Source organism: Chlorocebus sabaeus, chromosome X (genome assembly GCF_047675955.1).
Source record: "Chlorocebus sabaeus isolate Y175 chromosome X, mChlSab1.0.hap1, whole genome shotgun sequence".
Classification (NCBI taxonomy): Eukaryota; Metazoa; Chordata; class Mammalia; order Primates; family Cercopithecidae; genus Chlorocebus; species Chlorocebus sabaeus.
This window is the reverse complement of record NC_132933.1, coordinates 20,780,842-20,795,069: the sequence shown is the minus strand read 5'-3', so window position 1 is coordinate 20,795,069 and position 14,228 is coordinate 20,780,842. Positions and strand designations below refer to the sequence as shown.

The 14,228-nt window shown below is 39.9% G+C and overlaps 1 protein-coding gene across 1 annotated transcript; it reads right to left on the bottom strand.

Annotated features, from left to right (window-relative positions):
* Positions 1-6,849: 6,849 nt before the first annotated feature.
* USP26 (ubiquitin specific peptidase 26) lies at positions 6,850-9,689 on the bottom strand. Its single transcript, XM_007992733.3, has one exon. The coding sequence runs from the start codon at positions 9,687-9,689 to the stop codon at positions 6,942-6,944; it is 2,748 nt and encodes a 915-aa protein (XP_007990924.3). The 3' UTR covers positions 6,850-6,941.
* Positions 9,690-14,228: the final 4,539 nt, after the last annotated feature.

Genomic DNA, 14,228 nt, shown 5'->3' with positions numbered 1-14,228 from the left:
TTAGGACTAAAGCAGTTTCCAGCCTGCCTGCTTGCCTTGTGGATTTCAGAATCAAGACTGCAACACTGACTCTTCATGATCTCCAGCCTGCTGGCCTGCCCTACAAAATCCAGACTACTAGCTGTATTAGTTAGGGTTCTCCATAGAAAAAGAACCAATATGAGAGAGATAGAGATAGATAGATAGATAGATAGATAGATAGATAGATAGATTTATCATAAGGGATTGGCTTATGTGATTATGGAGGCTGAGAAGTCCCATGATCTGCCACCTGAAAACTGGAGGCCCAGGAAAGCCAACGGTGTAGTTCTAGTCCAAACCCAAAGGCCTGAGAATGAGGGGAGTAAATGGTATAAATCCCAATTTGAGTCTGAAGCCTGAGAATCAGGAGCAATGATGTCTGAGGCAAGAGACCATAGATATCCCAGCTCTAGCAGAGAGCAAATTTGCCCTTCCTGTCTTTTTGTTCTATTCAGGTGCTAAACAATTTGGATGATGCTCACATGCATTGATGAGCACGATATTTTTTTTGTTTTGAGACAGAGTCTCACTCTGTTGCCTAGGATGGAGCGCAGTGGTACAATCTTGGCTCACTGCAACCTCTGCCTCCCAGGTTCAAGTGGTTCTTGTGCCTCAGCCTCCTGAGTAGCTGGAATTACAGACATGCACCACCACACTCAGCTTAGTTTTGTATTTTTAGTAGAGATGGGGTTCTTCCGTGTTTGTCAGGCTGGTCTTGAACGCCTGGCCTCAAGTGATCCACCTGCCTCGGCCTCCCAAAGTGCTGGGATTACAAGCATAAGCCACCGAGCTTGGCCTGATCTTCTTTACTGAGTCTGATTCAAATCCTAATCTCTTCCAGAAACACTTTCGCAGACACAACCAGAAATAATGTTTTACCAGCTATGGGCATCCCTTAGCCCAGTCACATTGACGCATAAATCATCACACCAGCTCCAACACATGAGCCAATTCCTTAAATCTCTCTCTCTCTCTCCACACACACACACACACCCTGTTGGTTGTTTCTCTGGTGAACTCTCACTGATACATTGAACGAGTAGCCTGGTTGCATTTCTAGCAGAAAAACTGGAAAATATGCTTATGTGTTGGCTAAATTATTCCAGGACAAAGGTCAGCAGTGCCTAGAATACCAGTAAGCTCAGATATAAAACTTTCAGATGTACATTGGGAGAAATATACCACCCTGCTAGGTTATAGAGACAAACTTTTCTAAGGCTTCTCTTCTGAAATATTTTTACTGGGTGAGGTCAACACAGAGTGGAAATGTAATCAGGTTGATAGGAGATGAATATAGACAGTAGAGTGATGTCTGAAGTCCCTGTCTTTGACATGTGAAACTGATCTCCAGTCACCCTATAAAACTCTTAGTGTTCCTTATAGTCATCCACATAGCAGATGAAGCATGAAAATAAGAGGTGCTCAATTAATATCTCAGCTACCTCTTTAGGCATTACAGAAGCAACCAAAGTCCAGTGATTCTGAATCCAGCATTCTTTGCACTGATTTATATCAAAATACAACACTAAATGAAATCAGAACAAAAGATCCCATATTAAAGTCTTTAAATGGAATATTATAGCTAGACTATCCCATATGCTCAGCCTCCATATCAGTCTGGGCCCAATCAGGAGAGAGAAACTATTTAAACAGGAGAATTTTAATACAAGGAATTATTAAACTATGGTAAGAGTATCTATAAGAAAAATCTATATAGTTTCTGTAGGGGACAAGGCCTTTGGCCTTGTGGTTTCACTTAAAAATCAACTTGCAAAAGGCAGATTAATCGGAGAAAAGTCATACACATTTATTTAATGTATATGTAGATGAGAGCCTTCAGAATGAAAGGCCCAACCATACAGGAGACATTGCTCATTTTTATGCTTAGGTTCAACAATGTATGGTGAGCTGTGTAGAAATATCGTTGGACAAAAAAGTATGATCTAATGCTAATAGACTGAGTGGGAAAATTCAGCAAAGTTTCACTATCTAGATTGTTCTTCACCTCTCTGAGCATGGGGTAGGTCCCTCTCTGGAATGGGAGTCCCGTGACCTACAGTCAAACAAGGTAGGTCAGATAAGTTCTTTATTGCCAGTTTTTATATAGAAAATAAGAGGGAAAATTAGAGTAATATTTTTAGCATTTATGCTGGCTTTGGGGAAGAAGGGTTCTGGTTTCTATGACCCACCTTGGGGAAGTAAGATTCTAGCTTCTATGGCTGGCCTCTGGGGAGAATGGGACTGAGACAGGAGGGCAGGATGTCAAAGAAAAACTTTTGCTTCTGAGGCCTTCATTTGGGGGTATTGTTTTCTAAGTCCCAACATATCCAAAGGCTGAGAGAGAGTACCCAAGGAAGGACAAATTTGGAAAGGTCACCCAATCTACAGGGCTAAGGTTCAGACCTTGCTGAAAGTCTATTGTAATTGCAGTCCAATGGATTGCAGAAACATCAGCCAGTTTGAGGCAGACCTCTTCTGCACTCACTGAGCAAACAGGAAGCAACCCTCCAGAGGACAGATGAGGCAGAGTTAGGATGCAAGCAAGCCCCAGACAGCACTCGATGCAAGGGCATGCACAGGGAGTGGGATCCTCAGTGGTAACCCTCTAGCACATAGGCAGGGCTATAGCCAATGGCCAAGTATGTGGTCATGCAGAGGAACTGGGAGTGCCAGTGTGGCAGGAGGCCTGGAGTGTACCATATCCTGTCAGGAGAGCTGGATGTTGTAAGAACTGTGGAATACCAAACCGGGAAGGACTCAGGAACAGAGAGTCAGGACACTGGTACAGGTGCATGGTGTCCATGTAAAGATGGCAATAGCAAAGTGATCACCAGACCAGGCTGGAGCTGTGAGGGCATCAGAAACCACACATTCTGGGTCTGTGGCTGGCATGGTGCACCACCAGATACTCTCACAGCCACACTGTTACAAACTGGAAACAGCAGAAATCCCTTCCACTTGCAATGCAGCTATAGTGCTCACTACTGAGAAAGCACAACATATGTTTACTGGAAAGGAGAAATGCCTAAAGCAATTCTGTCCATTATCACTGAGCATGTATTGAAGGTGAATTTGAAGGTGAGGTGCAATACATTGATAACAGGCACAGTCTACCCTCCTGGTTGCCTTCATGTGAACCACTTGACACACATCCGAATTCCCTTGCAGCAGCAAAACGTTTTCTACCTAACATGATACATCAATCCTTCTTGTCAAGTGAAGTGCTCACTCTTACCTAAAGTTAGATGACCAGGATTCTCAAGTGATTGCAATTATCATGGGATCTATTAAGTACTCCTCAAATTCAGTCAGGTTCCCATTGAATATTATCTTACCTAAAGACAAGTAAAGTTAATCTCCCATGAAGTTGCACATAAAATTAAAAATAAGAACCAGGATAGAAAATAAAAGAATAATACACATATTCAAATAAAAGCATTCATATGATAAGCATAGAGGAATATGCAAAGGAACAATAGTCTTTGTTTCTGTAATTTGTCTCAAGGTCTGAGCTCTTCAATTACTAATTATAATTTTCTCTCACCCTCAGCTAAAATCTTAAAAGTTTTATTTACTTCAGTTCTTTACCTAGTAAAGCTATCCAAACTTCCATTTCCCAGGGGTCTCAGTTCAGGGGTCCCTGAACCACCCTAAATTTTTTGTTGTTGAGGTAGATTTCTATTAACATTTACTATTGAGCATGTGCAGTATGGAGAATAATGGCATTGCAAAGATGTCCACATCCTAATCCTTGAAAATTTAATATGTTGTGTTACAAGACATATAGGAATTAAGATTGCTGATTTAGGCTGGGCACGGTGGCTCATGTATGTAATCCCTGTGCTTTGGGAGGCCAAGGTGGGAGGACTGCTTGAAGCCAGGAGTTTGAGACCAGTGTGGGCAACAAGACCCCATCTCTACACACAAACACACACACACAAATTAAACAGGTGTGATGGTGAGCACCTATAGTCCTAGCTATTTGGGAGGCTAAGATGGGAGGATAATTCGAGCCCAGGAATTAGAGGTTACACTGAACTATGATTGCACTACTGCACTCCAGCCTGGGCAACAGAGCAAGACCCTGTCTCAATAAATAAAATCTTTAAAATATTGCTGATTAAATATAGGGATATTATCCTGGATTATCTCAGTGAGCCAAATCTAATTACAATGGTTCTTAAAAGTGGAAAAGAAAGACAGAAAAGGGAGAACCAGATTTGGCAGCGTGAGAACTCAATCCAACATTGCCGACTTTGAAGACGGAGGAATGAAGCCATGAGTCCAAGAATGCAGGCAGCTTCCAGAAAGCTGGAAAAGGCAAAGAAACAGGTTGTGCCTTCAGAGCAACTAAGATTGCAGCCCTGCTGACACCCTCATTTTAGCCAAGTGATAATCATCTTGGACTCTTCATCTCCAGGACTGTAAGATTAAAAAAACTATGTTTTTATAAGCTATTAAGTTTGTAGTAATATGTTACAGAAGCAATAGGAAATGAACACACTGAAAGTCAAACTTTTATTTCCATGGATTACTTGAAAATTTGACCCATAAATTAAGAGAATAAATTTATATACATAATAGCCACTGAGTCACTGAAGAACTTTTAATCTTTTATTTGAAAACATACCATGTAAATACTATACAATCATTATACTATACATGCACTATACAAGCATTCATAGTGCATTCAGAATTTCTTCTCATAGGCCAGCAACAGATTGCAGCCACGATCCTCCCTGTCATGGATACCCCTACCATCTTCTTCATATTTCATTTCGCCCTGCATTTGGAAATGCTACATGCTGAAGAGCAGCGTGTCCAGGATGTAAACTCCGTACTAAAATATCAAGCTTTTAGCATCTACACACTCCTGTCAAAACAAAACAACTTTCCTTCATTCTTACCAAAATCCTGTTCTGTTATCTATGTAACTGGGCTCAACATAAACTACTCTAGATGCCAAAAAAACCACGAAATTTAGAACCCAAATTGTCACTCTCCTCTAAATGCAACTCCAGCCTTATCCTTCAGCTCCTGAAGTACTACAGAAGATGAACAATCACTCATTGTGTCTGTAACACCTTCTTCCATAAGAGTGATTAATTCAATCTATGATATTCCCTCCTATATACCTTAGCAATCTTCAGGTCCCATAAGACTTCCTTCTAGATATACTGTGTTCTGAATAGAATCTCCAAGCTTTGGAATCTGGTTTTCCTCTTACAGGGTATTACCTATTAATAACTTCCCCACACCACTAAAATCCAACTCACCTATTTTAAAGGACCCTAGGCTTAAGAGCATCAAAAAGCTCTTGGATTAATACAGCTATACTAAAGCCATACCCCATATACAAGGGGGCACATTTCTATCGGTAAAGGTGTGACTGAAAATGCAATCCTATGTTATGTGAGAAAACCTCCTAGTACAAGTCATTTGTTCATAGCAAAGGCACAAAGTACAACAGATTCACTGCCTCAAAGGCAGGAAAAGGTTATGATACAGCGGTGGCACACGCTTGATGGCAAAATTATTAAATCCCCTGGATTTTAATGAAATATGACCACACTAGGATCCATGCATCTTTCCCCAGAAGCAGAACATCTTCATATGGAGTTTCTGATGTTGTGTCAAATCAGTAACAAGTAAGACTTTCAAATCCTACAAGCCCACTTTAAAGCATATATTGCTTACTCATTGAAGGAACAAGACCACCACACTATAAGGTACAGAGATGAAAAAAAAATCTGGAATTAGTCATGTAATGTTGAATGAAGAAGATTGTTCAAGGTTTCAATCTTGATGAAGTCCAGGTAAACAAAGTTCCTCTGAGGCAACAAAAGTGCCCTTCTAAGAAAACTAACATGGCAAGGTGGGCTCAGACCACCAAAGGCCAAGAACTTCCTAGCAGACACACAGGAAATGTGGGCCAATTTCTTAAAAGCAAATCAATCTGGAGATTTGACTTGGCAGTTAGCCTCATCTATATATGCCCAAGAGGATTCAAAAGTTATCGGCCTCATTTTTTATTGCCAGGATCCCAGCAACTGTTTTTTCCACCAAATTGCAGAGTATGATCAGAAGTGATTTTTGTGAGTTTGGCTTTTAGTAAGTTCACAAAGGCAAGGCATACATTAATATGAAAAACACAAAAATATAATCAAAACCTTTTACAAAATAAGCAATTTAAATATACAGCCAAGGCAGTGTACGTAGTACAGTAGTGCTTCTCAAACTGTATCAAGCATCACAGTCTCCATCAGATTGCTATCCCTCACCCCAAGTTTCTGAATCAGTGGGTCTACAGTGGAACCCAAGATCTTGCATTTCCAATGAGTACCCCCATGCTCCTGGTGCTGCTAGTTTAAGGAGCATAGTTTTAAACCACTGCATTAGAACATGAAAAGAGGCAGGAAGATTGCTTGAGGTCAGGAGTTCAAGTCCAGCCTGGGCAGCATAGTGAGACCCTGTCACTACAAAAAAAAAAAATTAGCTAGGCCTGATGGCACACACCTATAGTCCCAGCTCAAGCGAGAATACTCCCTCTCTTTTCAGGAGGCTAAGAGAGAATCGCTTGATGCCAAGAGTTTGAGGCTGCAGTGAGTTATTATTGAAGGACTGCACTCTAGCCAGGATGACAGAGCGAGACCCTAACTATATTAAAATGAAGAAGAACATGAAAAACACAATTTCAGTCTTGCAGGAGAGAAGGATGTTCATCAACCAGAGCTATGGGATTGAGGTGTCTGTGTCAGGGTTAGAATGGTGATTTCCCCATTAAGTGTTTCTGTTTGACCTTTGGTCCTAGAGTAATTGCGTTTTCATCTCTGGATAAAGATTAGAGTTTTCCTTCCATGGAGGAAGTGGTATCGAGTGAGACAGTCAAGCAGATCTGTTCAAGGAGGAGTACGTTCCTCTTACTCCTTCTGAAGGGTCTCCTCTACTTCCTTGCTCTTAAGCTGGGCATTCTCTTCTCTTTTCAACATCTCTTCAAAGATCTCATTATGCATGTAAAAGAAGATGTACCCAGTGCAACGCCTATCCTCCTGCATCTGGGCCTCCTGGATACCTAACACCTGCATATCATTGTAAGTGAACCAGATCTGCTTCTCAAAGTCATAGGCATCGCAGATATAATGGCCTGACTTTAGAGTCTTCCCAAGATGGCTGACAACACTAATGAGCCGGTAGGTATGATCTCCCTTATCGTCATTTCTTTTTGTTTCCTTGGCTTTAGATTTTATCTTATCTAAAATGTCTTTGTTTCTTGGGTTCTTATTGGAACCCAGTGCAGGTAGGGAATTCCTGTTAGGCTTCTGGAGATTTAATTTTGTAGGTTTTATGAGGTTCTTTGTGTGCCCCTGGGCACCTGGCTTTGGAAAGCTTCGAGGTAGTGCCTGCTGAGGGGCTTGTTCACAGATTCTCATAGCATCACACTGCTGAGTCTGTTCAGACACTTTTTGGAATTTTTCTGGAATTCTGACATTTTTATCTTCATACAAATCTTTAGTACGATTGATAATGCTATCAAAAGCTACAAACTTACTGGTTTTCACATATTTCTTTCGTTTTGGATTTTCAGGGACTGTTTGAAAGTGAACTTCTGCAAGACATGTGTCTGGGCTGCTGGCAGGTTTACCTCCAGCTTTGTGGAACTGACAAAGTGAGGTATCTTCCAGATATGCCATTAAGTGAGCTAACAGTTCTTTTTCAATGAATGCTCGATCTCCTGAGTACACAGATTCTGGCTCATTTGGTTTAAAATTTTTTCCAAGGTATTTTTGCTGCTGTCTTCTGCTTGCCCCTTTAAGGACTGTCTGGCCTTTTTTGTGTTCAGACTCCGTATCTGATCCAATGTGTGAAGCTAGGATATCTTTGGGTTCCTTTGTTGAAGGCCATGATACACTGATGCTTCCAGAAGTCATCTTTCGAATAACTTTTAATAATTGGAAATCCGTAATTTCTCCATCCTCACTCAAGGGAAGAGGTGGTCTGGTGCCTTCATTGCAATGAGAAGACACCTTTAAATATTTGGAAATGACGACCTCCCGGCCATTCTTCTTTAATGAACAAAACTCATTCAAGCTATAGCGTTTGAGGTGAACAATAAGGATTCTAGGTAGCCTACTGAATGAGTGCACTCCAACAGAAGTCTTGTGCTTACATTTTGCACATTTATACTCAAGCTCTTCTGCTCCAAAAAAAAGATCAAAAGTAGACTGAATAGATGAAGGGCGTGCTTTCATTCCTTGGGGAAGGTTGATGGAGAGGTAATTATTCAGTTCTGTCTTGAGAATAACCTGACCACAAGCTTTACAAGCAATGGAGTGCAACAACTCTAACTCAAAATTAGTAATGACAGGGCAAGAAAACCCATTGGTATCAGGATCATCAGCAAAAACCCGTTTAGGAAAATTATCTTCCACAAATTCACTTTTAGGCTTCCAAATTGTGTTGAGTTTTTCCATGTTATCTTTCAGCTGATCTAAACAGTGAGCTAAAAACTCATGAGCATCGTTCTGTGCATTGCCATGGAATATCTCTGCAACTGCTGAAATGGCCTTTTTAATATTCAAGAGTAACATCTCCTTGATTTCTATATTATAAGTATCTTTTAAAAAAAGTAGCCGTGCCAAGCACATGGTAAGAGCATTAAGGGGAATTTTACCCCATGGGAAACTCTGATTAAGTAAATCATCAGCAAACGATGGAATCGAAAGTAGAGACTGTAAAACTGCATTCATATAACAGGTGTTTCCCAAATTGGGGAGGCCGTGGCATATTTTCTCTGGAAATAATTCAAAAAATAGTTTTAACTTATCCCACTTTGTGTAACCGTCACTATACCCTGGTTGTAATAGAAATGCCAAAACCATTTTCTCAGTGAGAGCTTGGAGAAATCCAATGTCATCTAGGTAAGGACTTCCAGTAGCCTTCATGATGCACGAAGATTCACATTCCAATTTCTTATTCTCTTCTAACTCTTTTAACTTCAATTGTTTCTTTCGATTATAGCTTACACACCTCAAGCGATCTGCCTTGGATTTCTTGTATTCTACAGAATTATTTTCTTTCAAGAATTCCTCATTCATCTCTGAGCTAGATGAGAGCATTCTTTTCCTCTTCTTGTGCTGATTTTCAGGTAACTCTCCGCAAGTAAGTGTTGACGATTTTGATGTAAGCAAAGGCATCCTCTGAAGGACACCTGTCCCACTTCCTTTTGCTATCTCAAAAGATTTCCTACTTGATTTCTCATCAACTCTGTGGAATGAAGTTTTGTTGATTTCCTTCTGTGTTGTTGTGCTAGAAAAGACATTCCTACCCTTACCAGGTCTCACAGGTGACTGAACCTTGTTTTGATGAACTCTGTCCAGGAATGTCTTCAATTGTTCAGCATCTGTGGAGGATAATCCTTCAACAAACAAGACATTATTATTTTGTAAAGTTAAATGCAGGTGATTTTGGTTTCCTCTACAGGATCTTAGGACTACGTTTTGAATATTATCACTTAGCTGAAAAGTGTTACATTTTCCATTTTTGAAATAGAGCACCAGTCTATCTTTCTTCCTTCCTTCCACTGCTTCAGTGAATGATTCTTTTGACTTAGACATCCCACTCTTGCAGTTCCCTATTTGGACAAAACCATGTAGGAATAGGGCAGCCATGTTTTCTTTACAAATAAAATATATGTATCTCCAATTATTGATAATCTTGAAGTTCCAATCTGGTTTGCAAGTTCAGCTGCGGAGACAACACCAAAGAAACAGTTCATTAGTTCTCTACACAGAATGATCCTATTTCTAGTATTGGCTTTATACTAGAGTCTAGTTCAGGTTCTAGGTATCCAGCCCTTCAGTAATGAGACCAATGCCTTTTGAGAGCCTTCCATGGCTGCATGAAGGCAGAGTCTTGATTCCCAAGACAAGAACGCTATGGGAAAAATCAAGAAACATTCTTTAAACTATTACAGAAATGCTTGGCTTCAACAAAACTCAAACTCTACACTCATACACTACATGTAGTTTCCACCAAAATATTGGGCTCCACTCTGATTAATTTCCCAACTTCAACTGAAATCATGAAACACTTGGAAGATTTTCAGTACATGACTGAAAAAGTATACTCAATAGAGTCTCAAGTGTATGCATACAATATGCTAATCTTCCTGTCACAGAATGACCCCACAGGGCAACTACAATAAGTGAATGAGAAACTGAAAGTACTATGTGGCCTTCAACTCAGTAACAGATGAATTGTTCCTTGATATCTAGAGGATCCCATATATGGGCCAAAGTAAATCAGTCTACCTCCTTCCAAATCTAGCTATGCTCCTATATTTCACTTGGCACTGGGGAACATCATTACATTCTACCTGCCCATTGACAAAAGTTTAAGAATAACAACTTCTTACCCATTAGATATAGGCTAGTGAGGCTCCTGCAGCCAACTCTGGCCATAAGGCCCACTTAATCAGAGCTAGCTCCCTGTATTCAAAACAAGTGAGGAAAAATTAGATGTACTTAATCACTGAAAATCAGAACCTCTGAAAAACTCTGGAGCCAATGTGAATTACTGAATAAGTTAGCAGATAGTTACTACAAATGTTTGCATCGGAAAGTATACATCCAAGAATTAGTTGGAAGCTGTCCTCCTCAATAGTTAAATATTCTTCCTGAATCTTCTCTATGCTATTAACTTGCTTAAGCAAACCCCGTCTTTATGAATAATACTGCAGGAAACTTCTGCTCAGTCCCTGTTCAAATTATCAAAATCTTAAAATTGGTGAAACATAAATTAATGAGATTTTTGTTTTATAAAGTATTTCATCTATCAACCTATGTTCAGCGAAGTAGGGATGGCATCCATCCATATACGAAAGTGCATATGCATCCAAGTAAAGGAATGATTATATTTTTCATGGTAGAAATGGGGCCATAAAAACATTCAAGCACAGCAAAAATTTAAGTTCTCTGGATTATTTCTATTTCACTGTCCTATTGTAGATACTAAGTAAGGATTTAAACTATTTCCTCTCCACAAAAAAGGTAGTCTTAATTGTTCCTTTTTATTTCAACAACTTGAGAGAACCTGCAACCATAGAACCACTTGCAGTCTATTTTAAAATTTTGCACCCAGCTCATCTGTATTTATCAAAAATTACCATCTTCTTTCTATTGGTAGATGAAATAATCTAAGACCCTCTTGACATTTCTTCTCTCTTACCTCAGAAATACAGTTAAGAGACATTCCTTCCTCACAGTCCATCCTGACTACATTTCATTCCAGATGAAAGGAGGCTTATTTGAGCCCACTGAGCATGGAAAGTGAAGATTAAGAACCATCTCGCTGATGTACAAGCTGAGTGGTCTAACCACTGCCTACTTCCCTAGGACATCTCAAGCTTAAATCCTGTTCTTCATTTTGTCTTGACTGCTTGCTTTGAGAGTATTTTAAACTAAAATGTATTGTTTTTCCAAGACTCCACTGAAGAGCACTATGTGACTATTCCATACAACCTAAAATAAACTTCAGCATTCCTCCTTCCTTCTCACCCCCACACCCAGATTCAAAACATATAGATGACAGCTGTGTTCAAAAGTTATGAAAGCCAACATGCGTTTCTCTCATTTTACCTACAAACTCCATCCATTCAGTTTGACTGATCAACTATTAATGCAACACTTCAGACTCAAAGGATAGCCAGACATTCACAAAACTGTACCACTTCTGACAGACTTGGAGGCATGACCTATGGTGCCAAGCATCTTGTTGTGCAGTTTTAAAAAATCCCTAATAGAAATGTCTGCTCCATCATTAATTTACTAATTCACCCTACATTGGTCTTCATGGTCACTGAGACAGTTGCTGAGCATCTAGTCTATGCTGCCTGCATATTATGATTTGCTGAGTATCTGCTCAATGTTGGGTATTGCAGCCGGTGCTCTCAGGGAAACAATGGATGTGAGGATTCACTGTACCTAAATAATTTAGACTCTAAACATCACTGTGTAAACGTCACAATAAAAGAGGGGACTCCTGTAATTTAATGAAGGTTTGTGTTGCTTTTGGAGTATTTACCCTCTGTATCCTCCATTTATATCTCCCACCACTCAGGCTTTCATTATTTCAAGAGGTAGAAGAACTTGAAGACAAATCCGTATACACCTTTCAAATCTGAATTTGCATTTCTCAATCCCAAAGTGTACATTACAAAAGAGTAATAAAAATTAGAAGATAAGACAAAAATTATTTTCTTTCAAGTATTTTGGTGAAATGGATGATGCTTTAAGAAGAGAACCATTTGTTCTGAAAAGTTTAGAGGGAGCTATGGCTTGGAGGCAAATTAATAAACTCTAGAAGGCTCGTTAGGCTCAATGACTATGAGAAACTAACATTTCTATGTCAGTTCTCCTCTGCTGACACGAGTACAAACTGTCATCAATTATATAAAATCGAGTATGTGTTTATCTTACTGAATAGGTGAAGGTCAAGATATATGGCAGTGTGGTACAGGTGGTGTGTGTTTTAATTTTTTTTTTTTCACAGCTTCATGAAAACATGTGAAGAGAACAAAGATACACTGAGAAATCCTGCTAAGTTACCTAAGCAAATCTCATGGAATAGAAATGAAGTACCCATGAGGTGGTGTGCCAACCCATGAATGCAGTAAGTGGAAAGGCAGAGCCACGTATTGACTACATGAGTTTCTAACCATTTCTGGGTATCTCCAATAATCCCAAGCAAGAGTTTTGAAAAGCAAAACAACTTCAACTCACATTTATTTTAAACTACACTTAGTTTGGTGATCTTGGATAAGCCAATTCCTCTATTAGGGTCCATTAAACACATCGGGAAATGATCATAAAACTCTTTTTGAGGGCTCCATTCTGTGACACTATACTTCTAAGTACAAAATACTTAAGCACATTGGATTTCCCTAGACAGGCCAAATAAAAGAAACTTTCTCCAACAATTAGATGGTGTGCACTAAATCTGGACTTGGACACGAGGGGCACAATACAAAAACATATGGGAGGATGGATAGGGAAGGGATATTCTAGGTTTGGTAATTGGGAAGAGAAGATATTCAAAAGGCAGCAAACATCCATTTATTCATTAAATAAATATGTATGGAGTACTAGAAAGCATTACATTAAGCTTTAGGTATAGAAGAATGAAAAAAACCCACAAAATCCATGCTCTTAAAAAATTTTAATTCTAGCAGGGGGATAGAAAATACAGTACATACACACAAAATTTGGAGAACACCAGATGGTGGCAACTGCTAAAGAAAACAAAGTTAGAGGAGGCTGGGTGCAATGGCTCATGCCTGTAATCCCAGAATTTGGGGAGGCTGAGGCAGATGGATCACCTCAGGTCAGGAGTTTGAGACCAGCCTAGCCAACATGGCAAAACCCTGTCTCTACTAAAAGTACAAAAATTAGCCAGGCGTGGTGGCATGTGCTTGTAGTCCCAGTTACTCACGAGGCTAAGGCAGGAGAATCACTTGAACCTGGGAAGCGGAGGTTGCAGTGCACCAAGATCATGCCACTGCACTCTAGCCTGGGCAACAGAGCAAAACTCTGTCAAAAAAAAAAAAAAAAAAAAAAAACCCAACCAACCAACCAAATAAACAAAACCCCAAAGTTAGAGGAACTGAATTTGTCAGTGGTGACAGGGATGTGCTGCCTTATATAGGGGGTTCTGGGAAGGCCTAACATGTGATGACAATATGCAGCAGGGTGTTGAAAGAAGTGAACAAATATCTAAATGTAGGGTGCCCCAGGCAGGAGGAAGAGTAAATGAAAAGGCCCTCAGGTGGGAATGGGCTTGGCATGTTGGAAACAGAAAGCAGGTCAGTCTGGCTGGAGCATGGTAAAAGATTTGAAGAGAAAGAAGTTGTGGAAGTTTTGTAAAAGAGCGGGAGACTGAATGGACTAGTAACCTTGCTGAGCAGCACCAAGGGCTGACTTAGGCTAGTAGTCATATATTTACAGCAAGACCAATCTGCATGTTTTTTCTCCAGCCACATTTAGCTGTCTAGTTGCCATGGTTCAGGTGTGGAATAGGCAGAGCCTTGAATTTAACTTGCTTGAAATTTTGCCATTCATAAGTAACCAAGTAAGAGGAAAATGGGAGCTGACGGTGTAGAGAAAAAAAATGATTATAAGTACGGACCCAGAAAGGGTGGAATGAAACAATGA

Excerpts from the sequence above, each read along its gene's own strand:
- USP26 (XM_007992733.3), bottom strand. The coding sequence starts at position 9,689 with ATGGCTGCCCTATTCCTACATGGTTTTGTCCAAATAGGGAACTGCAAG.